General features: G+C 39.4%; 1 protein-coding gene across 6 annotated transcripts in view; it reads right to left on the reverse strand.

Moving 5' to 3' along the window:
• The window catches only part of WDPCP (WD repeat containing planar cell polarity effector), a 493313-nt gene that overhangs the window by 169151 nt on the left and 299819 nt on the right, over nt 1-24343 (reverse strand). Inside the window, exons 14-15 of one of the 6 annotated variants that reach the window (XM_033239212.1) lie at nt 13949-14114; nt 10242-10323 (exon numbers count right to left, since the gene is read on the reverse strand). The exons of the other annotated variants lie outside the window; for them this stretch is intronic. Of the exons in view, the coding sequence (XP_033095103.1) occupies nt 10280-10323; nt 13949-14114 (210 nt within the window). The 3' untranslated portion in view covers nt 10242-10279. The remainder of the gene's footprint in view (nt 1-10241; nt 10324-13948; nt 14115-24343) is intronic. 6 annotated transcript variants of the gene reach the window in all.

A 24343-nucleotide genomic window follows, 5' to 3' on the forward strand; every position in this document is an offset into this window, starting at 1 on the left:
GATTTGAAAAGAATGTGTATTCTGCAGTTGTTGGATACAGGTTCAAAAAATGTCAGATCAAGTTGGTTCACATATTTTATATATTCATGATTTTTTGACATGTTCTATGAATTATTATATTTATCTATTTCTTTTTTGGTTTGTCGGCTTTTGCTTCATGCATTTGAAGCTCAGTTATCTTCTTTAGGATTGTCATGTCTGCCTAATTAAACTTTTGTCATTATAATGTCTCTCTTTATTTCTGGTGATACTTTCTTTCTTTTTGAAGTCACTTTGTCTTATATTTACTGTGTGCAGTATATGTATTTTTCACATTTTTACTTTCAATGTATTTGTGTCATAATAATTAAAGTGTTTCCCTTATACACTGAACATAATTAGGTCTTGCTTTTTATCCAGTCTGACAAACTCCAACTTTAAGAAAAACTTCGTGTCTGCTTTTTGAGTATCCATCCAGTTTGAACTTAAAGTCGTTATTTATTAATATATTTGGGGTTAAGTGTAACATCTTATTATTTGTTTTCTATTTGTCCTCCTTTTCTGTCTTCTTTTGGATTGAATATTTTAAAAGTATTTTAAAATTTCCTCTTTTGACTTTTTAAAACAACATACCTATTTACATTTTTTAAAAAATCCTCTAGGCACCATAATATGCAATTTTAACTTATCACAGTCTACCTAGAATTAATACTGTACTACTTCAGTTAAAAGGCACAAGTCTTACAATAATATAATTCCATTTACCCCCTCCTCTGATGTTGCTGTTATTCATTTCATGTAGACATAATTATCACAATGTATTACTTTTGCTTTAAATAATTATATTCTGAAGAAATTTTAAAATAAGGAGGAAAGACTTAATATTAGTCCACATGCTTATGATTTTTAGGACTCTTCATTCTTTCATGTAGAGCCAAGTTTTCACCTGGTATCATTTTTGTCCTATCTGAAAAACTTCCTTCAGCTTTTCTGGTAGTGCTGCTGCTAATTTCAATTTAATTTCAATAATTTAAAAGTATCTTTATTTCACCCTCACTTAAGGATGATTTTTACTGGATATAACATTTTGAGTTGAGAGTTTTAGTTTTGTTTATCATGTTGATGATGCTGTTCCATTATCTTTTGGCATCACTGTTTCTGATTTGAAGTCAGTCATAATTCATATTAGCAGTTGCTCTTTGTTGTTTCCTGGGCATTTTAAAGATATAACTTTTTGTTTCCTGGGTATTTTAAAGATTTATCCCTCATCACTAGTTTTAAGTAATTTGTCTATGCTGTGCCAAGATATGGTATGCTTAGGTATTGATTTCTTATATTTGGAATTCACTGAGATTTTTGCATCTGTAGGCCAATGCTTTTCACCAAGCTCCAATTACATGTATTTTAGACGATTTGATTTTGTTCCATAAGTCACTGAGACTCTGCTCACTTTCTGAAATATTTTTGTTTTCTTTAGATTGGATACTTTCTACTGATCTATCTTTAAGTTCACTGACCCTTAATTATGTCCAATCTTCTACGAAATAAATGTTTCATTGCAGATTTTATATTTCTTACTTCTAGAATTTCTATTTTGCTTTTAAAAAAACGTACAGTTTCTATGTTTCTCCTGAGAAACCCTATCTTTTCAGTCATTATGTTGATCATTCCTTGAAAATCCTTGAACATTTCTGATGACTTATTACCCAGAACACATTAAAAGGAAGGCTAATGTAATTTCTTATGAGAAAGACCCAATGGCAGCTGCACAAGAGTGTCAATTACAGTTTTATGTGTGCTACACAGACTTATTTTTCATTGTCAAACAGAAGGAAGAATAAAGCAAATTAATGTCTCCATAGTGATGGTGTTTTTGTGTCTCTGACTTTTGGATTACAAATCTAGGGAAATGAAAAGCAAAGAGGAGTCTGGGCATGGTCATTCACACCTGTAATTCAAGCACTTTGGGAGGCTAAGGTGGGCAGATCTCTTAAGGCCTGGAGTTTGAGACAAGCCTGGCTGACATGGTGAAACCCCATCTCTACTAAAAATACAAAAATTAGCTGGGCATGGTGTCTCATGCCTGTAATCCCAGGTAATTGGGAGGGAGAGGTAGGAGAATCACTTGAACCCAGGAGGCAGAGGTTGCAGCGAGCTGAGATTGCGCCATTGCACTCCATCCTGGGCAACAGAGTGAGATTCTGTTAAGAAAGAAAGAGAGAGAGAGAGAAAGAGAGAAAGAAAGAAAGAAAGAGAGAGAGAGAGAGAGAGAGAGAAAGAGAGAGGGAGGGAGGGAGGGAAGGAAGGAAGAAAGGAAGGAAGGAAGGAAGGAAGGAAGGAAGGAAGGAAGGAAGGGGAAGGGAAGGGAAGGGAAGGGAAGGAAAGGGAAGGGAAGGGAAAGGAAAGAAAGAGAGAGAGAGAGGAGACAGAAAGAGAGAGAGAGGGAGGGAGGGAAGAGAAGGAGAGAGGAGGGGAGGGGAGGGGAAGGGAGGGGAGGGGAGGGAAGGGACCAAAGAGGAAATGGAAAGATCTTGTTAGCAATTTGAAAGTTGGCTCTTTTAGTTTCCATAATGAATTTATGAGAAGGTTTAAAAAGACCACAAAATAACCCTGTAATAGAATTATCAGGATGAGGATTATGGAGAAGGATATCAACATTATCATCATTTAATGCAGCTGGATTTTCTGTCGTAACAGTTTTATTTTTTTAAAAACTCTCACAACAGAACAATAAATTGCTGAATTTGTTGTTTTTAGTCAATATAAGACATGTTGAATGTGGGATTTTATATAAATGCCCAGTGAGGTTGCTTAAGTTTGGATGAGTCAGAATTCCAGTGTTTCTCAGAACTGTGAAAACTCTAGCATCTCCATTTAGCCCTTAATCTCACAGCAGTGACTTTTTGCTATGCCTTGTCTACCTGTAGTCTAGCTCTCCATTAAGGACCCAAAGGGGACAACAATAAAGACTTCTGGGTCTCACCTCTTCACACAGATTCCCCCTTTCTGATATATCACAAATTTTAGATCCCTTATCATCCCTGAATTCTGAACACTGATCTCTGGGAAGATGACAGAGTAGGAAGCACGAGGAATCTGGAACCTAAATAATAATTACATTGGCAGAATCTGTCTGATGTAATTGTTTTGGAACTATGGGGTCTATTGAGGCTTGCAACATTTAGGGAAAGGCTTGGATGGTAAATTGCAGTTAATTTTCATCAATTTCAGCTCTTAGCACAGTATCTGTCACCCATCCACCTCCCCAGCTGTATGGTGGGCAACTGTGCACACCTTCCAGAGCAGCTGGCAGTCAGCTGGCTGGAACGAGCGGGGGGCAAAATATAGGGGTTCTGTGCTCTGTGAATTGATGCTTTTGACTGCAGAGGTGCAGACAGGGAGACAGGGTACCTCACCCCTCATTGCACCTCACTCCTCATTGTTGCAAACCCTTCCTCCTTGCCTGAAGTGACTTAGAGATTTAAAGAGCTGTACTCTCATTACCCCCTTCATTTTTCTTTGTTGCCCTTTTGGGAACCAAACATTAAAGACTAGGACACTTAAATGCAACTGCATATATGGGGAAAATTACAAAGTTACCACACATTCCAAGTGCAGGAAAAGTATAGTTTTGGACAAGGCCTGAGAAGACCTTAACATTCACCTTAGTATAATCTTTGGCCCACAGTCAGCCTAAAACAATTATAAAAACCCTAAAACAATAATAAAAAACAGCAAACTCTGGAGAAGGATGTGAATCTGATTCTCAGTTACCATGTTATTAGATTCCAATGTCCAGTTTTCAGCAACAAAAAATCATGAGGCATATAATGAAATAGGAAAGTATGGTCTATTTTAAGAGGAAAAAATAAACAGAAACTGTCCCTCAAAAAAAAAAAAAAAAAAAAAAGACCTGATGGCAGACCTACTAGACTGCAAAACAACTGTCTAAAATATGCTTAAAGACTTAAAGGAAGATATGGGGAAAGTCAAAATTGTGAATGAACAAAATGAAAACATCAATAAAAAGAAAAGCTAAAAGCAAACCAAAAAGAAATTCTTGAGCTGGAAAATATAATGACAAGATGATTTGAAAGCCAGATTTGAGCAGACAGAAACAGAATCAGGAACTTTGAAGACAGGACAATAAACATTATCAACCGAAGGAACAAAAAGAAAAAAGATTGAAGAAAAGTGAATAGACAAGGGACCTGAGGGTTACCATCAAGCTGATCAACATATGCATTGTGGGAGTTCCAGAAGGAAAAGAGAAAGTGCCAGAGAAAATATTAAAAGAAATAATGGCTAAAAACTCCCCAAATTTGATGAGAGATATGAATACAAACATCCAAGAAGCTCAATGAACTCCAAGTAAGATGAACTCAAATAAACCCACTGTGAGACACACTATAATTAAATGTTCAAAAGACAAAGACAAAGGGAATGTTGAAAGCAGAAAGAGAGAAGTGATCTTTCACATAAAAGGGCCCCTAAGTAATACTACTAGAAGATTTCACATCAAAAGCTTTGGAGGTAAGAAAGCACCAGGCTGATAAAAGTGCCAAAAGAGGTCAGGTGTGGTGGCTCATGCCTGTAATCTCTGCACTTTGGGAGGCCGAGGCAGGCGGACCACTTGGGGTCAGGAGTTCAGGACTAGTCTGGCCAACAGGGGGAAACCCCTTCTCTACTAAAAACACACACACACAATTCGCTGGGCATGATGGCAGGCCCCTGTGATCCCAGCTACCTGGGAAACTGAGGGAGGAGAATCACTTGAACCTGGGAGGTGGAGGTTGCAGTGAGCTGAAATCACACCACTCCACTCCAGCCTGGGCGACAGAGCAAGACTGTCTCAAAAAAAAAAAAAAAAAAAAAAAAAGTGCTGAAAGAAAAAAAATGTCAACCAAGAATCCCATATGTGGCAAACTGTCCTTCAAAAGTGAAGAAGAAATTGAGAAATTCTCAGATAAACCTAAGCTGAGGGAGTTCATTACCACTAGACCTTGCCTGCAAGAAATGTGCAAGGGAGTCCTGTAGGGTGAAACAAAAGGGCACTAGACAGCTACTCAAAGCCATATAAAGAAAAAAAAATCTCAATAAAAGTAACTACCAGGTATATTATAAAAGCTAGCATTATTGTAACAGTGGTTCAAAATTCCACTTTTTGCTCTCTATACAAATTAAGATACTAATACATTTAAAAAATTATTAGTCTAAAAGCTAGCATTACTGTAACTTTGGTTGGTAATACCACATTTTATATTTTATATGATACAGACACATTTAAAAGAATTATTAGTTTATATTATAGAGTAAACAACTTGTAACAAAGTAGTTTTGTGACATTAAAAACCGAAAAGGGCATAGAGGAGCAGAGTTTTTGCGTGTTACTAAAAATTAAGCAAGCGTAAATCCAAATTATAGCCTTATAATTTTAGGATATTTAAATGTAATCCCCATGATAACCACAAAGAAAACAGCTATAGAATATACACAAATTGAAGAGAGAAAAAAAATATTTCACTACAAAAACAATCAACCAAACATGAAAAAGACAGTAATCCAAGAAATGAGGGACAAAAAAAGCTGTATGGTATGAAAAACGACAGGCAAAATAACAGAAGGCCCTCTGTATTAGTAATTTTAATGCAAATGGATCAAACTTCCAATGAAAAGACATATTAACAGAATAGATAACAACTGACTCAACCATATGCTGTCTGTACGACATTTACTATAGATCCAAAGACTTTAATAGATTACAAATGAAAAGACGAAAAAAAAGATATTCCATGCAAATAGTAACCAAAATTACAGGTATGGTAATACTAATATTCAGAAAAAAAAACAGACTTTAAATTTAAAAAGGTTACAAGAGATCAAAATAAGAATGTTATATAAGTACAATCAGAAATGATAACAGTGAAATTGCAACTGATAATAAAGAAATATAAAAGGTCATCAGAGATTACTATGAACATATATACACACATAAACCAGAAAACCTTGAGGAAATATATTAATTCCTATACATCCTCCCAAGACTGAACCAGGAAGAAATAGAAATCCTGAACAGATCAATAATGAGTACTGAAATTGAATCAGTAATAAAAAAATCATCCAACAGCAACAGCAACAACAACAAAGAAGTCCAGGACCAGATGAACTCATGGACTACTTTTATCAGATATACAAAGGAGAGCTGGTACCAATCTTACTGAAATTATCTCAAAAAAAAAAAAAAAATCAAGTTGGAAGGATTCTTCCCTAATTCATTCTACAAAACCAGTATCATCCTGATACCAAAATCATACAAAGACACAACAAATATTCCTAATAATACAAGCCAGTATTCCTAATAAATACAGATGTAAATATCATCAACAAAATATTAGCAAACCAAATCCAACAGCATATTAAAAAGGTAATTCACAATTAAGTGGGCTTTATTCCAGGGATACAAGGATGGTTCAACATTCACAAATCAATAAATATGATTCACCACATAAACAGAATTAAAAACAAAAACCATATGATCATCTAATAGATGCAAAAATAAAAATAAAAAAGCATTTGATAAAATCCAGCATCCTTTCATGATAAAAACCCTTGGCAAACTATGCATTGAGGGAACATACCTGAAAATAATAACGGCCATCTATGACAAGCTCACAGCAAACATCATACTGAATGGAGAAGCCTTGCAAGCATTCCCTGTTAAAACAGGAACAAGACAAGGATTTCCACTCTCAGCACTACTATTCAACATAATACTGGAAGTCCTAGCTGGAGCAATCAAGCCAGAGAAAGAAATAAAATGTATCCAGCTAGGAAAAGAGGAGTCAAACTATCTCTATTCACTGATTACATGATCTTATACCAAGAAAATCCTAAAGACTCCTCCAACAGACTTCTAGACTTGAAAAATGACTTCAGTAAATTTCCGAATACAAAATCAACATACAGAAATCAGGAGCACTTCTATAAACCAATAACATTCAGGCTAAGAGTCAAATCAGGAAATCAATCCCATTTACAATAGCCATAAAAATTAAAATGCCTGGTAATATATTTAACCAAGGATGTGAAAGAACTCTACAAAGAGAGCTAGAAATGCTGATAAAAGAAATCACAGATGATAAAAAAAAAAAAAGGAAACCATTCCATGCTCATGGATTTGAAAAATCAATACTGTTAAAATGACCATAAAGCCCAAAGCAATCTACAGATTCAATGGAATTCCTATCAAAGTACCAATGTCATTTCACAAAATTAGAAAAAACAATCCTAAAGTTCATATCGAATAAAAAACGAGCCCAAATAGCCAAAGCAATCCTAAGGAAAAAGAACAAAGCTGAAGGCATCACATTATCTGACTGCTGTTGTTCTGGATGCCTACTGACTCCACTAAGGATGGCACCATGTCTGAGAGGCTGAAGAAGAGATCCAGAGTCAGCAAACGAGGCATAGCATTTAGTGAGGGAACTTACATAAAAGGATGGTCCAGAGGTGGTGAGTTGGACAGGAGAACTATTACCGTTTGTAAAAAGCATGTGGTTTATATAGCATTTTCACTTAGCAGCCTCCAATTGGCCAAAACAAAGGGCATTAATTCCCTGTATGGCCTGCATTCCAAGGGATGGGCTGGGGGTTCAGATGTCCTCCGTAAATATGGAATAGATCCTCAAGTTGTTCACTCTTGGATTCCTTAGCTTAGGACTCCAGACACACATTCTCGTAAGACAATAGGATCATTCTCAGGGTATGCTTAAATTATTGCTGTCAGGTGTGTGTGCCATACACTCCACCCTAACATACTCTTGAATGGCCCTCACATTCTTATCATGCCATTTCTTCTATCATTCTCCTAGGGTCAGGTATGTGGAGGAGCATTTCAGCCAGATGCTACGGCAGCAATACAAACAACAACAACAAAAAATAGTAACAAATATAATAACAATCTCACTGGATACAAAGTTCTACTAAGTTCTTGGAAGTTGATTTAACCATGTTGTTATAGGGGTGTAAGACAGAGATTCTATAGTGTTATTATAATATACACTATATAATATAATGCACAGGGTAGACCTAAATACTGGTATTTAGGACCCACAGGGCCTAGTTACATTGTGAGAGTAATCAGGGATATATACACAACATTCAGTTTTTAACTAATGCACAGGTTCTACCCTCAGCAGCAGTTAAGATGTCCAGGGCCATGCCATTTTGCAAAGTAATGTGTCTGATTTGGGTGGTCTCTTCAGTAAGAAGAAGAATAGCATGGTTGGTATCATTAATGGCTGCAGCCATATGTTTAGCCTCAACTTGTGGCTCTATCTATATCTATTGTTGCCACTTGGGGAGAAAAAATGGCCAAAGGGTAAAACCGCCAGGATGCATGCTCCTGGCAGTACCTGAAGTTTACACTCTTCCAGTGAATAGGAATGCATGTATCTAAACGGGACACAATGCATACGGACAAGGATGCCACCAGGTGCATATACCCATCCAATAAGAGCATAAGTAAGGCCAGCTGTGGGTACCATGACCCATAACAATCCCCAAGGGGAGGAGTAGGCCCCCATGTGGAGAGAGTTATACTGCCACCCAGCCATATATCTTTGGTTATTTGAAGGGATCAGTTACATTGCTGTGGGGATAGCCATCTGTGATGGTTAATATTGACAACTTGATTGGATTGAAGTATGCAAAGTATTGTTTCTGGGTGTTGCCAGAAGAGATTATTATTTGAATTAGTGGACTGGGAGAGGAAGAACCACCTTCAGGAAGACCCACCCACAATGTGGGTGGGCACCATCCCATTGGCTCCCAGCATGGCTAGAGAAAGCAAGCAGACGAAGGTGGAAGAAGCTGACTTGCTGAGTCTTCTTGCCTTTATCTTTCTCCCATGCTGGATGCTTCCCACTCTCAAGACTCCAAGTTCTTCGGCTTTTGGACTCTTGGACTTACATCAGTGGTTTGCCAGGGGCTCTTGGGCCTTCAGCCACAGATGGGAGGCTACACTCTTGGCTTCCTTACTTTTGAGGTTTTGGGATTTGGGCTGAGCCATTACTGGCTTCCTTGGCAGCCATTACATAGAGGCAAAGGTCCTATGTAGTCTACCTGCCACCGTTGCACTTGGGTCCAGCCCTGGCCTATCTGTTCAGTATTGTGTGGAAAGGGCCTGGGGTGTTTCTGTGCACAGGTAGGACATTGCTTATAGATGAGTACCATATCTTTATATCATAGTGGTAGTCCTCAATTTTCACTATGGCCCAAAAGGTATGTTGTCCCCAGTGTCCTGTCTTTTTATGTACCCAGTAAGCCACATCTTCTTGTGGGTACTTCCTTGAGGAAGTGAATATAGGGTAGGCTTGTCTGCCTGTTGATTTCCAGGTGGTGTAGATGAAATGTGGGCATCCACATGGTAGACTGTTACATGCATCCTCTGGATGCGTGGAGAACGCCATTCCACATGTCAGCATCTGAAAGGGCGCAGGCTGCTATTGACCAATCCTGTGTTTTGCACTATAGTAGCCACATTGTGAGTCCCTTAAAGACAGCCCAGCTGTCAGTGCATAGGACTGCTGGATCCAGCTTATGAAGGAGGACCATCCAAGCTGCCCACAGCTCAACGCATTGGCTACTATGTCCTTCACCTGTATCAAACCAGATACTATCAGTGGATGGCTGAGTGGCCACAACTGTCCAGGTGCAAGGCCTGCATCATGATGAGCCATCTGTGTACCAGGCCTGGTTAGGAATTGGACCTTGGCCCTACTGTATAAAGGAAGGGATTTGTGGAGGCCCAGCATTCTCCACTGAAGACTGTTTTCAGCTGTAACATAGGTGACAGGTCCAAGCATCACATGGAGCTCTGCAACCAAGGGGCAATTAGTTCATGGTGCTCCTCTGTTGCAGGTAGGCCTGCCATTTGGCCAGTCTGTGTCTGGGCATTCCTAGACTTTGGTTTCTGGAAGGTACCCTTCAGCCAACCTGCTGTGAGGTACGGGGTGTATACTAGCATTGAGACCCTCTTTGTAATGTCCTCAACTCACAAGGCGTAATATGTAGCACAGAGTTGTTGCTCTGTGACATTACATTTAACTCCAGTTCCCTTCCATAGTGACACAGGAGTTCAAAAGAAATCACTTAGGCAGATAGCAAGGACATGGGAATCCTTGGAAAGGCTTTTCTGTTTAATAAAAAGCAGCCTCAAATCATTTTCTAACAAAGAACAGCCTGCAAAGCTGGGAGCTTACATGGATGAATGCCGGCAGGAACTAAGGACTAGACATTTTCAAGATGGCGGCTCCATCTTCCCTTCTCTACCAGGCACGTGTGCTGTTAAGGAACAGATAAGATGGCACGGATCAACTGGAAAGCCCTGGGAGGACCAGCCTTCCCAGCTTGCTATGTAAACATCATACCTGATGGAACCAATCTATAAGCCCTTTATAAATCAGACACCACCTCCTCAAACTGGACTATAAAACTTGGTGCATTGACCACCAGCTGGCCCTTTCCACTTGGAGACCTCTTCCTCTATGGAGGTAGCTGTTTCTCTCTTCTGTTCTACCTATTAAACCTCCATTCCTAAACTCCTCATGTATGTCTGTGTCCTAAATTTTCCTGGCGCATGACAATGAGCCCCAGGGTTTATAACGCAGACAACGTAGCCACTTCATAATGGGCACCTTGTCTGGGATACCAAGTACAACATTCAACAAAATGGTGAGTAGAGGGGAGCGAACTCCAACTCTGTCCTTTCATTCTGAGACTCTCAGCCTCCATTTTAGACCTTTCATGGAGGACTTAGTTGTCACATGGGACTGGGAGAAGTCCTGGGGCAACTGAAGATTTCTGGCCAGGGCTGCCACCCGGTATTACCCAAAGGCTTCTGGACTGACCTCAGCCTCTAACTGCCCTGTGATGGGGTATCAGCAACAGGATCCCCAACTTTCCTATCATAATTTCCTCCTTTCCTGTTTGCAACCCTTATATCTCTTATCCTGTGTATGAAATATGCGAGAAGTTTTACAGTTCAGGGAAGTAATCTTGTTTGGCAAGATCAGAGAATGTCTAGTAACTGGGGATGTAGCTTCAAGGGAAGATGTCTTTGTGATTTTCTAGGAACAGAGGGTTTCCCCCACCACAGTGAATGTCTCTCTCTTAGCCTTTGGTCTGGAGAGCACATGTCATTTCCAGGTCTCTGCCCTTGGTCTGGAGAGTACATGGCATTTCCAGGTCTCTCTCTGCCCTTGGTCTGGAGAGTACATGGCATTTCCAGGTCTCTCTCTGCCCTTGGTCTGGAGAGTACATGGCATTTCCAGGTCTCTCTCTGCCCTTGGTCTGGAGAGCATGTGGCATTTCCAGGTCTCTCTCTGTCCTTGGTCTGAAGAGCACATGGCATGTAAAGGTCACTCTGCCCTTGGTCTAGAGAGCAAATGGTGTTTCAAGGTCAACAGTGCCACCTAGTGGAACAAGGATCCATGAGTCACATTGTCAGTCCTTCACCAAAATATCCTAGCCTCCCAATTATCTTCCCTTTTTGAGCCTCTCTACTAGAAACCAGGCTTTATGCCACTTTGCTAATTGGGAAAATTCTGCCTTCAACAATTGGGTTAAAATATCCTCCAAAGCCAAATTTTAGTATTGATCCTGTCCCATCGGCAGGAAAATGGCCATTCGGTCCCTACGTTCTTTTAAGGCACCTATTCTGCCTCCAATTAGAGTGGTACTTAATTAGTAAGGGGATTTTAAGTTTAGAAGTTAACAGGAACCATTCAGTATGGGTAAACGCTTCAGCATGGGCCATAATAGCAGGATACGAAGTTCAATCTAGCAGACCGCCTCCATTAAAGTGGCCTTGCCCAACTATTATGTAGTTTTTCTGGAGATCAATTTTTCAGGGAGCCAGGCAGGTCACACAAATCTAGGAAGTCAAAGGGAAATCACAGGCAGAGAACTAGAGCCACCTGGGTGAGCATGACTAATCCCAATCTCTTAGTTCCTCCGGTCCCATGGCTGGGGGTCACACCTGCAACCATGGGCAGCATGTTCAACAAGGTGTCAGGACCCAGGAACCATAGAGGGAAAACAGCAGGGGGGGACGCCCCCACTGTCTTCCTCTCTATCCTGAGTAACACCAAAAGGAAGGAGACAAAGGGATACCTTTTTTTTTTCTTTCACTTTTCTTTCTAGATGGGTACTATCTTAAGCCTGCACTCCCTTGGAGTGAATTCTGAAGCACTGGGGCTTCTTTCACCCTGAGATTTTAAAGAAAAAGCAGCTTATTTTCTTTTGCACAAGGGCATGGCCTTTTTACTAGATCTTTGCAAGTATTACAAAATCAACCTAGTGCTTTTAGCAATCATATCAGGCAGGCCCAAAGAGAATAATTCTCCAAAATCAGAGAAGCAACTTCCAAGGGAACCACCTGATGATCCCCCTCATTTGGGGCCCCTTCAAGTTCCCTTGTCATTACAGGACCTTAGGCAAATAAAGGGAGACTTAGGTCAATTTTCTGACGACTCTGATAGGTATATAGAAGCTTTCCAAAATTTTAACTCAGGTATTTGACCTCTCATAGAAGGATGTTATGCAGCTCCTAAGCCAAACTCTAACCACAGCTGAGAAGCAGGCAGCTCTGCAAGCATCAGAGAATATCAAAGATGAGCAGTATGTCACTTATAGTAGGCCAAAAGAGAAAATAGGAAAGGGGAAGAAATAGGGAAACACCATTTCCCGTAGGAATAGAAAATAACTGTTCACAACCCTAATTGAAACTACCAAACTTTTCTATGGTGTTTTTCCTTCTTTCATGGTTTAAAATGGCTTCTCTTTTATAATGTTCTTCCAACTTGGGAAAAATTAATTTGCCAACCGTTAATATGCTTGGTTTAGACTTAAGCTAGAAGGAAGGGAACCCAGAAGCCTGATATGCCAACAAAAGGGTAAAAATTTCTTACCAGTTGGGCTTTTGGCGTCTTTCTCCATGTGCAAACTGGTAAAAGGGATAAATAAGGATAGTTGCTAATATTCTCTGTAAAGTTTTAATGAAAAAGGATTTGTGAGGTTGGTCTCAAGTTGTAGACAATCTGGTGTGCTTTGTGTGTCTTTCTGTATGGTTCTGTCAGAAGAAAGGGTACCTTAGGTTAGGATGCAGACCTAGGACCCCATAAGACTGCTGTTCAAGCCAGCCCAACAAAATGATCAGTAACAAACTTGGCTACAGGCCTCCATCTTGTTTCATGTCCTTGGGAACATGACCTGTAAACATATGGCAATATTTTGTTTTAGTCTCCGCCATTTTACAACGGTGGCTGTCTTCTTGTTCTAAGTCAGTTCCTGGGTGAGGGCCACAAAATCAGAAGCCAGTTTTCTGAGTGGGGTCAGGGTATACACCCCAAAGTAGTCACTTCAATAGATGGGACCAGAATCCTAGAGGCACATGTATATGTCCGTGTGTTTCCCACAGGCCCTACCCAAGCCCCTCAGAGTAACTGGCTACCTCCAATTCACAAGTCTATCCCTGCACTAGAACTTCCAAGGCCTGCATTTATTTCACTGCGATTTTAGCTTGTTCAAGGCCACATCCTCTCTTGTGGACCAGTTCCAGTGTTCCTCCTTCTTGATTAAGCCATCTAGGGGCCTAAGGAATTGTACCAAATGCGGAAATAAAAGGAAACCAATACCCTAGAAGGCCTAAGAAGGTTTGCTACTGCTCTGGTGTGGTAGGATATGGGTTGGCCTGTACCTTATTCTATAATAGTAGACTGAATAAATTTAGTCTCACCCCACTAGATGACACCCAGGCATTTGATACACCCGGACCCTGGACTTTGTATTGACCACCCACTGTCCCTCTGTAGGTCAAGTGAGACAGCAAGGTGGGGGCGGCAGTTTCTAAGCTACAAAAAGACTCAGAAGTTAGCATGTTATCATCAGTATAATGGAAAATACATACCCCTCTGGAGTGGTCCACTGACTGAGGCTGGAGGGCCTTTGGCCACAGCAGACAGTGGGGCTAAGAAAACACTGTGGGCAAGACAGTAAAGATGCATTGTTGTCTTTTCCCAGATGAATGCAAATTGATCTTGACTCTCTGGGGCAATGGGGATGCTAAAGAAGGCCTTGGTAAACAACCCCGCAAGAGAAAAGAACAAACAATCCCATTAAAAGTGGGCAAAAGACATAGACATTTCTCAAAAGAAGACATATAAGCAGTCAACAAACATATGAAAAAATGCTCAACATCACTAATTATCAGAGAAATTCAAATTAAAACAACACATTTCATCTTACATGACTCAGAATGGCTATTAGTAAAAAGTCAAAAACAAACAAACAAAAAAACAAAACCAGATACAGGCAAGGATATGGAGTAAAGGGAGCCCTTGTACACTGTTGGTGGGAATGTGAATTAGTACCACCTCTATAAAAAACACTATAGATGTTTTACAAAGAAATAAAAATGAAACTACCATTCAACCCAGCAATCCCGCAACTGGGGATGTACCCAAAGGAAAAGAAATTATTATATAAAAAAGACACTTGCACTCATATGTTTATTGCAGTATTATTCACAATAGTAAAGTCATGGAATCAACCTAAGTCTTCATCAGTGGTCGACTGTATTTAAAAAATGTGATATATGGTTGGCTGGCAAGATGGCTGAATAGGAACAGCTCCAGCCTGCAGCTCCCAGTGAGATCAACACAGAAGGCGGGTGATTTCTGCATTTCTAACTGAGGTAGCTGGCTCATCAAATTGAGACTGGTTAGATGGTGGGTGAAGCCCACGGAAGGCGAGCAGAAGCAGGGTGGGGCATCACCTCACCCAGGAAGCACAAGGGGTTGGGGAACTCCCTCCCCTAGCCAAGGGAAGTCGTGAGGGACTGTGCTATGAGGGACTATACTGTGAGGAAGGGTGCATTTCGGCCCAGATACTACGCTTTTCCCATGGTTTTCGCAACCTGCAGATCAGGAGATTCCCTTGGGTGCCTACACCACCAGGGCCCTGGGTTTCAAGTACAAAACCGGGCGGTTGTTTGGGAAGACACCAAGCTAGCTGCAGGAGTTTTTTTTTTTTTTTCATACTGCAGTGGCGCCTGGAATGCCATGAGACACAACCGTTTACTTCCCTGGAAAGGGGGCTGAAGTCAAGGAGCCAGGCGGTCTAGCTCAGCGGATCCCACCGCCATGGAGCCTAGCAAGCTAAGATCCACTAGCTTGAAATTCTTGCTGCCAGCACAGCAGTTTGAAGTCCACCTGGTACACTCGATCCTGGTGGGAGGAGCGGCATCCACAATTACTAAGGCTTGATTAGGCAGTTTTCCCCTCACAGTGTAAACAAAGCTGCCTGGAAGTTCAAAATGGGCAGAGCCCACCGCAGCTCAGCAAAGCTGCTGTAGCGAGACTGCCTCCCTAGATTTCTCCTCTCTGGGCAGGGCGTCTCTGAAAGAAAGGCAGCAGCCACAGTCAGGGGCTTATAGATAAAATTCCCATCTCCCTGGGACAGAGCACCTGGGGGAAAGGGTGGCTTTGGGCACAGCTTCAGCAGACTTAAACATTTCTTCCTGCCAACTCTGAAGAGAGCAGTGGAGCTCCCAGCATAGCGCTTGAGCTCTAAGGGACAGACTGCCTCCTCAAGTGCGTCCCTGACCCCCGTGCCTCCTGACAGGGAGATACCTCCCAACAGGGGTTAATAGCCACCTCATACAAGAGAGCTCCGGCTGGCATCTGATGGATGCCCCTCTGGGACGAAGTATCCAGAGGAAGGAACAGGCAATAATCTTTGCTGTTCTGCAGCCTCTGCTGGTGACACTCAGGCAAACTCCAGCAGACCTGCAGTAGGACCTATTAGAAAGAAAACTAACAGAAAGGAATAGCATCAACATCAACAAAAAAGATGTCCACACAAAAACCCCATCCGAAGGTCACCAGCATCCAAGACCAAAGGTAGATAAATCCACAAAGATGAGGAAAAACCAGAGCAAAAAGGCTGAACATTCCAAAAACCAGAATGCCTCTTCTCCTCCAAAGGATCACAACTCACCAGCAAGGGGAACAAAGTGGATGGAGAATGAGTGTGACGAATTGACAGAAGTAGGCTTCAGAAGGTGGGTAATAACAAACTCCACTGCACTAAAGGAGCATGTTCTCACCCAATGCAAGGAAGCTAAGAACCTTGAAAAAAAGGTTAGAGGAATTGCTAACTAGAATAACCAGTTTTGAGAAGAACATAAATGACCTGATAGAGATGAAAAACATAGCACAAGAACTTCATAAAGCATACTGAAGGAGATAGACACACAAACGACCCTTCAAAAATCAATGAATTCAGGAACTGGATTTTTTTTGAAAAGATTAACAAAATAGATATACTGCTAGCCAGACTAATAAAGAAAAGAGAGAAGAATCAAATAGATATAATAAAAAATGATAAAGGAGATATCTTCACTAATCCCACAGAAATACAAACTACCATCAGAGAATACTATAAACACCTCTACTCAAATAAACTAGAAAATCTAGAAGAAATGGATAAATTCCTGGATACACCCTCCCAAGACTAAACCAGGAAGAAGTCAAATCCCTGAATAGACCAATAACAAGTTCTGAAATTGAGGCAATACTTAATAGCCTACCAACCAAAAAAGGCCCAGGACCAGACAGATTCACAGCTGAATTCTACCAGAGGTACAAAGAGGAGCTGGTACCATTCCTTCTGAAATGATTCCAAACAATAGAAAAAGAGGGACTCCCCCCTAACTCATTTTATGAGGCAGGCCAGCATCAACCTGATTCCAAAACCTGGCAGAGTCACAACAAAAAAAGAAAATTTCAGTCCAATATCCTTTGATGAATATCAGTGTAAAAATCCTCAATAAAATACTGGCAAACCGAATCCAGCAGCACATCAAAAAGCTTATCCACCATGATCAAGTCAGCTTTATCCCTGGGATGAAAGGCTGGTTCCACATATGCAAACCAGTAAACGTAATGCATCAGATAAACAGAACCAATGAAAAAACCCACATGATTATCTCAATAGATGCAGAAAAGGCCTTCCATAGAATTCAACATCACTTCATGCTAAAAACTTTCAGTGAACTAGGTATTACTGTAACATATCTCAAAATAAAAAGACCTATTTGTGACAAACCCACAGCCAGTACCATACTAAATGGGCAAAAGCTGGAAGCATTCCCTTTGAAACCCAGCACAAGACAAGGATGCCCTCTCTCACCACTCCTATTCAACATAGTGTTAGAAGTTCTGGTGAGGGCAATCAGACAAGAGAGAAAGAAAGGACAATCGAATAGGAAGAGAGGAAGTCAAATTGTCCATGTTTGCAGATGACATGATTGTATATTTAGAAAACCCCATCATCTCAACCCAAAATCTCCTTAAGCTGATAAGCAACTTCAGCAAAGTCTTGGGATACAAAACAAATGTGTAAAAATCACAAGCATTCCCATACACCAATAATAGACAGAGAGCTAAATCATGAGTGAACTCCCATTCACAATTGCTACAAAGAGAATAAAATACCTAGCAGTACAACTTACAAGGAATGTGAAGGACCTCTTCAAGGAGAACTACAAACCACTGCTCAAGGAAATAAGAGAGGACACAAAGGGAAAACATTCAATGCTCATGGATAGGAAGAATCAGTATCAAGAAAATGGCCATAATGCCCAAGGGAATTTATAGATTCAATGCTATCCCCATCAAGCTACCAATGACTTTTGTCACAGAATTAGAAAAAAACTACTTTAAATTTTACGTGGAATCAAAAAAGAGCCCTCATTGCCAAGACAATCCTAAGCAAAAAGAACAAAGTTGGAGGCATCATGCTACCTGACTTCAAACTATACTACAAGGTTACAGTAACCAAAACAGCATGGTACTGGTACCAACACAAAGATATAGACCAATGACAAAGAATAGAGACCCCGGAAATAATACCACAGATCTACAGCCATCTGATCTTTGACAAATCTGACAAAAACAAGCAGTGGAGAAAGGATCCCCTGTTTAATAAATGGTGTTGGGAAAATTGGCTAGCCATATGCGAAAAACTGAAACTGGACCCCTTCCTTATACAAAAATTAACTCAAGATGGATTAACGATTTAAATGTAAGACCTAAAACCATAAAACCCTAGAAGAAAACCTAGGCAATACCATTCAGGACATAGGCATGGGCAAAGACTTCATGACTGAAACACCAAAAGCAACAGCAACAGAAGCCAAAATTGACAAATGGGATCTAACTGAACTAAAGAGCTTCTCCACAGCAAAAGCTACTATCATCAGAGTAAACAGGTAAGCTACAGAATGGGAGAAAATTTTTGCAATCTATCCATCTGACAAAGGGCTAATATCCAGAATCTACAAAGAACTTAAATAAATTTACCAGAAAAAAAAAACAACCCCATCAAAAAGTGGGCAAAGGATATGAACAGACACTTCTCAAAAGAAGACATTTATGCAGCCAACAATATGAAAAAAAGCTCATCATCACTGGGTCATTAGAGAAATGCAAATCAAACCCACAATGAGATACCATCTCACACCATTTAGAATGGTGATCATTAAAAACTCAGGAAACAACAGATGCTGGAGAGGATATGGAGAAAAAGAAATGTTTTAACACTGTTGGTGAGAGCATAAATTAGTTCAACCATTGTGGAAGACAGTGTGGCACTTCCTCAAGGATCTAGAACTCGAAGTAACATGTGATCCAGCAATCCCATTACTGGGTATATATCCCATTTGGATATAACCCAAAGGATTATAAATCATTCTACTATAAAGACATATGCACATGTATGTTTACTGTAACACTATTCACAATAGCAAAGACTTGGAACCAACCCAAATGCCTATCAGTGATAGACTGGATAAAGAAACTGTGGCATATATACTCCATGGAATACTATGCAGCCATAAAAAAGGATGAGTTTATGTCCTTTGCAGGGACATGGATGAAGCTGGAAACCATCATTCTCAGCAAGCTAACACAGGAACAAAAAACCAAACAGCACATGTTCTCACTCATAAGTGAGAGCTGAACAGTCAGAACATATGGACACAGGGAGTGGAACATCATACACTGGGGCCTGTCGGGGGGTGAGGGACGAGAGGAGAGATAGCATTAGGAGAAATAACTAATGTAGATGACGGGTTGATGGGTGCAGAAAACCAACATGGCACGTGTATACCTATGTAACAAACCTGCATGTTCTGCACTTGTATCCAAGAACTTAAAGTATAATCAAACAAAATGTGGTATATATACACCATGAAATACTGTTCATCTATAAAAAGGAATGACATCATGTCCTTTGTAGCAACATGGATGAAGTTTGAGAACATTATCCTACGTGTAATAACTGAGGTAATCAAACACCACATGTTCTCTAAGTGTGAGCTAACTATTGGGTACACATGGACATAAAGATGGAAATAACAGACACTGGGGACTCCAAAGTTGGTAGAGGAGTAAGGGTTAGAAATTTACCTATTGGATACAATGTTTATTATTTGGATAATGGGTACACCACAAGCCCAATCCTCACCGTTACTCAGTGTATCCATGTAACAAACCTGCCCATGTACTTCTGAATGTAAAATTTAAAAACATTAAAAAATGGCATATATTAATGCAAATTTAAATATGGCAAGAAAAATGACAATAATTAATATTTATGTACGTAATACCATATCATCAAATATATGAAGCAAAAACTGACAGGTGGGGTACGGTGGTGGATGCCTGTAATCCCAGCTACTTGGGAGGCTGATGTGGCAGGATTGCACAAAACCAGGGGTTCAAGTCCAGTCTGAGCAACATAGTGAGACCCTGTCTCTTAAAATAAGCCAAACAGAATTGAAGTGAGAAATACTCTTCAATAGTAGTTGAAGACTTCAATACCCATTCTTAATAATTGCAAGAAAACCAGACAGAAGGAAATGGAAGACTTAATAAATCAACTACTTGTACAAATACAAGTAGTACAAATATTCTTCTTCAAAACATACACATTATTCTCATGTCTATATAAGACATTTTCTAGGATAAACTAAGTTTCAATAGATTTAAAAAGATAGATATCAAAGTATCTTCTCCCATCACAATGGGATGAAGTTACAAATCAATAACACAAGTAAAACTTAAAAACCCCCAAATTTCTGGAAATTATGTAAATAACACTCTCAGACAACTAACACATTTAAAAAGAAACCACAAGAGAAATTAGAAAATGCTGAGACAAATAAAAATAAAAACACAACATATCAAAACTTATCTGACACAGTGAAAGTAATGGTAAAGAGATATTTATACTTATAAAGGATTACATTAAAAAGCAAGATCTGAAACCAACTACCTAGGATTACAATTTAAGGAACTAGAAAAAGGAAAAAAAAACTACACCCAAAGCTAGAAAAGGAAATAATAAATATTGGAGCAGAGATCAACAAAATAGACAGTAGAAAAACAGTAGAAAAAAATTAGTAAACCAAAAATTATTTGAAAAGTGTCAACAAAATTGACAAACCTGTATCTAATTACCTAAAAAACAAACAAACAAACAAACAAAAAACTAGAAAAATCTCAAATTACTAAAATCAAAACTGAAAGTAGGGACATTATTACTGATTCTATAGAAATAAAAAGGATAAGATAGTACAATGAACAATTTTATGCCAACAAATTGGCTAACTAGGTGAAATGGACAAATTACTAAAAACAGAAAGCCTATTAGAAATAAATCAGAAAGTAGTAGACAATCTAAATAGACTGAGAAATAATGAGATTGAGTCAGTAATCAAACATGTCCTGACAAAGAAAAGCCCTACCCCTGATACCTTCACTGGTAAATTCTACCAAACACTTACAGAGAAAATAATACTAATTCCTAACTCATTCCAGAAGGCAAGTATTACCATACTACAAAAGTTGAACAAAAACAATACAAAAAAAAAAATAACAAAACCATAGACCAATATCCCTCATCAACATTAATGCACAAATCTTCAACAAAATACTAGCAAACTGAACTCAGTAGCATATTAATAGGATTATACATTATGACCAAGTAAGATTTATTCTTGGAAGGCAAGAATGGTTCAACATATGAAAATTAATTTATGTGATATAACATGAATAAAGGTAGAAAAACCCACATAACCATCTCAATTGAGGTAGAAAAAGCATTTGACAAAAATTCAACATCCTTTCATGATAAAAACACTCAACAAACTAGGGTAGAAGAAAACTAACTCAACAATAAAATCTATATACGAAAAACCCACCATTCATCATACTCAGTGGTGAAATACTCAAAACTTTTCCTCTAAGATCAGCAACAAGACAAATATACCCACTTTTACCACATCTATTCAACATAGTACTGAAGTTGGATTGGAGGATTTAATATTGTTAGGATGTCAATATTACCCAAAGTGACCAACAGACTCAATGCAATTATATCAAAATTCCAGTATCTGTTTTTGCAGAAATAGAAAACCATCCTAAAATTTACATGGGTCCGAAGGGACCCCAGATATCCAAAATAGTCTGGAAAAAGAAGAACAGTGTTGGAGGACTCATACTTTCTGATTTCAAAACTTAATATAAAGGTACTGTAAACAAAACAATGTGTGGCACAAAGACAGACATGTAGACCACTGGAATAAAACAGAAAGTCCACAAATAAACGCTCCTATATATGGTCACATGATTTTTGATAAGGCTATCAAGAAAAGCTTACCAATGTACCCTCCTATGAACTGCTTAAGACTGCCTGTTTCTGGATACCTTAGCCCAAACTATTCTTTCACTCACAGAGAAAGAGATTAACATTTTTCTGTGTGTTTAATTGTCATCTGTATTTCTTATTTTGTAACTTGCCTGATTGTGAATTTGCTAGCTTTTTTTTTTTTTTTTTCCCCCTGAGATGGAGTCGTGCTCTGTCGCCCAGGCTGGAGTACAGTGGCTCGATCTCGGCTCACTGCAACCTACGCCTCCTGGGTTCAAGTGATTCTCCTGCCTCAGTCTCCCAAGTAGCTGGGATTACAGCCTGCCACCACGCCCAGCTAATTTTTTGTGTGTGTGTGTCTATATATATATATATATATATAATATAAAAAAATATATATTTTTTTTAGTAGAGATGGGGGTTTCACCATGTTGGCCAGGCTGGTCTCGAACTCCTGACCTCAGGTGATCCGCCCACCGAGGCCACCCAAAGTTCTGGGATTACAGGTATGAGCCACTGCACCTGGCCTGACTTTTGCTAGCTTTTCACTGGGGTGTTTTACTTTTTACCAATTATTGGTTTTGTATATTAGGTGTATTAACCCTTTGTATGGCATATGTTGAGTCTGTTGGACCAATGCAACTTATTGAAGCTTTCCCCCACTGATATGAAATGCTACCTCTACTGTATACTAAATTAATATATATGCATATGAATCTATTTCTAGGCTATATACCACAGTGATTGAGTATGTAGTCTGAAATAGGCTGCCTTGATTCAATTCCAATCTCTCAGGTAGAGACTACTTAGTTTTAAACACCTAAATATCAATAGTTACCTAAATTCCAGCATTGTTAATCTGACAAATGTATAAATAATGTAAAATGTAGTACTACCTAAATATCTGAAAAGTGAGTAATATAAAATATATACTAGAACTGTAGTTCTTAAGTCATTACAATATGCCAGGCACTTCATATATATATATATATATATTTTTTTTTATTATTATACTTTAAGTTCTAGGGTACATGTGCATAACGTTTATATCATGTATAACTCCCGAATGCAATCCCTCCCTCCTCCCCCCTCCCCATGATAGGCCCCAGTGTGTGATGTTCCCCTTCCCGAGTCCAAGTGATCTCATTGTTCAGTTCCCACCTATGAGTGAGAACATGCGGTGTTTGGTTTTCTCTTCTTGTGATAGTTTGCTAAGAATGATGGTTTCCAGCTGCATCCATGTCCCTACAAAGGACGCAAACTCATCCTTTTTTATGGCTGCATAGTATTCCATGGTGTATATGTGCCACATTTTCTTAATCCAGTCTGTCACTGATGGACATTTGGGTTGATTCCAAGTCTTTGCTATTGTGAATAGTGCCGCAATAAACATACGTGTGCATGTGTCTTTGTAGTAGAGTAATTTATAATCCTTTGGGTATATACCCAGTAGTGGGATGGCTGGGTCATATGGTACATCTAGTTCTAGATCCTTGAGGAATCGCCATACTGTTTTCCATAATGGTTGAACTAGTTTACAATCCCACCAACAGTGTAAAAGTGTTCCTATTTCTCCACATCCTCTCCAACATCTGTTGTTTCCTGACTTCTTAATGATTGCCATTCTAACTGGTGTGAGATGGTATCTCATTGTGGTTTTGATTTGCATTTCTCTGATGGCGAGTGATGATGAGCATTTTTTCATGTGTCTGTTGGCTGTATGGATGTCTTCGAGAAATGTCTGTTCATATCCTTTCCCCACTTTTTGATGGGGTTGTTTGTTTTTTTCTTGTATATTTGTTTGAATTCTTTGTAGATTCTGGATATTAGCCCTTTGTCAGATGAGTAGGTTGCAAAAATTTTCTCCCATTCTGTAGGTTGCCTGTTCACTCTGATGGTAGTTTCTTTTGCTGTGCACAAGCTCTTTAGTTTAATTAGATCCCATTTGTCAATTTTGGCTTTTGCTGTCGTTGCTTTTGGTGTTTTAGACATGAACTCCTTGCCCATGCCTATGTCCTGAATGGTATTACCTAGATTTTCTTCTAGGGTTTTTATGGTATTAGATCTAACATTTAAGTCTCTAATTCATCTTGAATTAATTTTCGTATAAGGGGTAAGGAAAGGATTCAGTTTCAGCTTTCTACTTATGGCTAGCCAATTTTCCCAGCACCATTTATTAAATAGGGAATCCTTTCCCCATTTCTTGTTTCTCTCAGGTTTGTCAAAGATCAGATGGCTGTAGATGTGTGGTATTATTTCTGAGGACTGTGTTCTGCTCCATTGGTCGATTTCTCTGTTGTGGTACCAGTACCATGCTGTTTTGGTTACTGTAGCCTTGTAGTATAGTTTGAAGTCAGGTAGCGTGATGCCTCCAGCTTTGTCCTTTTGACCTAGGATTGTCTTGGCAATGCGGGCTCTTTTTTGGTTCCATATGAACTTTAAAGCAGTTTTTTCCAATTCTGTGAAGAAAGTCATTGGTAGCTTGATGGGGATGGCATTGAATCTATAAATAACCTTGGGCAGTATGGCCATTTTCACGATATTGATTCTTCCTATCCATGAGCATGGTATGTTCTTCCATTTGTTTGTG

Source organism: Trachypithecus francoisi, unplaced genomic scaffold, assembly GCF_009764315.1.
Source record: "Trachypithecus francoisi isolate TF-2019V2 unplaced genomic scaffold, Tfra_2.0 Lachesis_group17, whole genome shotgun sequence".
Lineage (NCBI taxonomy): Eukaryota > Metazoa > Chordata > Mammalia > Primates > Cercopithecidae > Trachypithecus > Trachypithecus francoisi.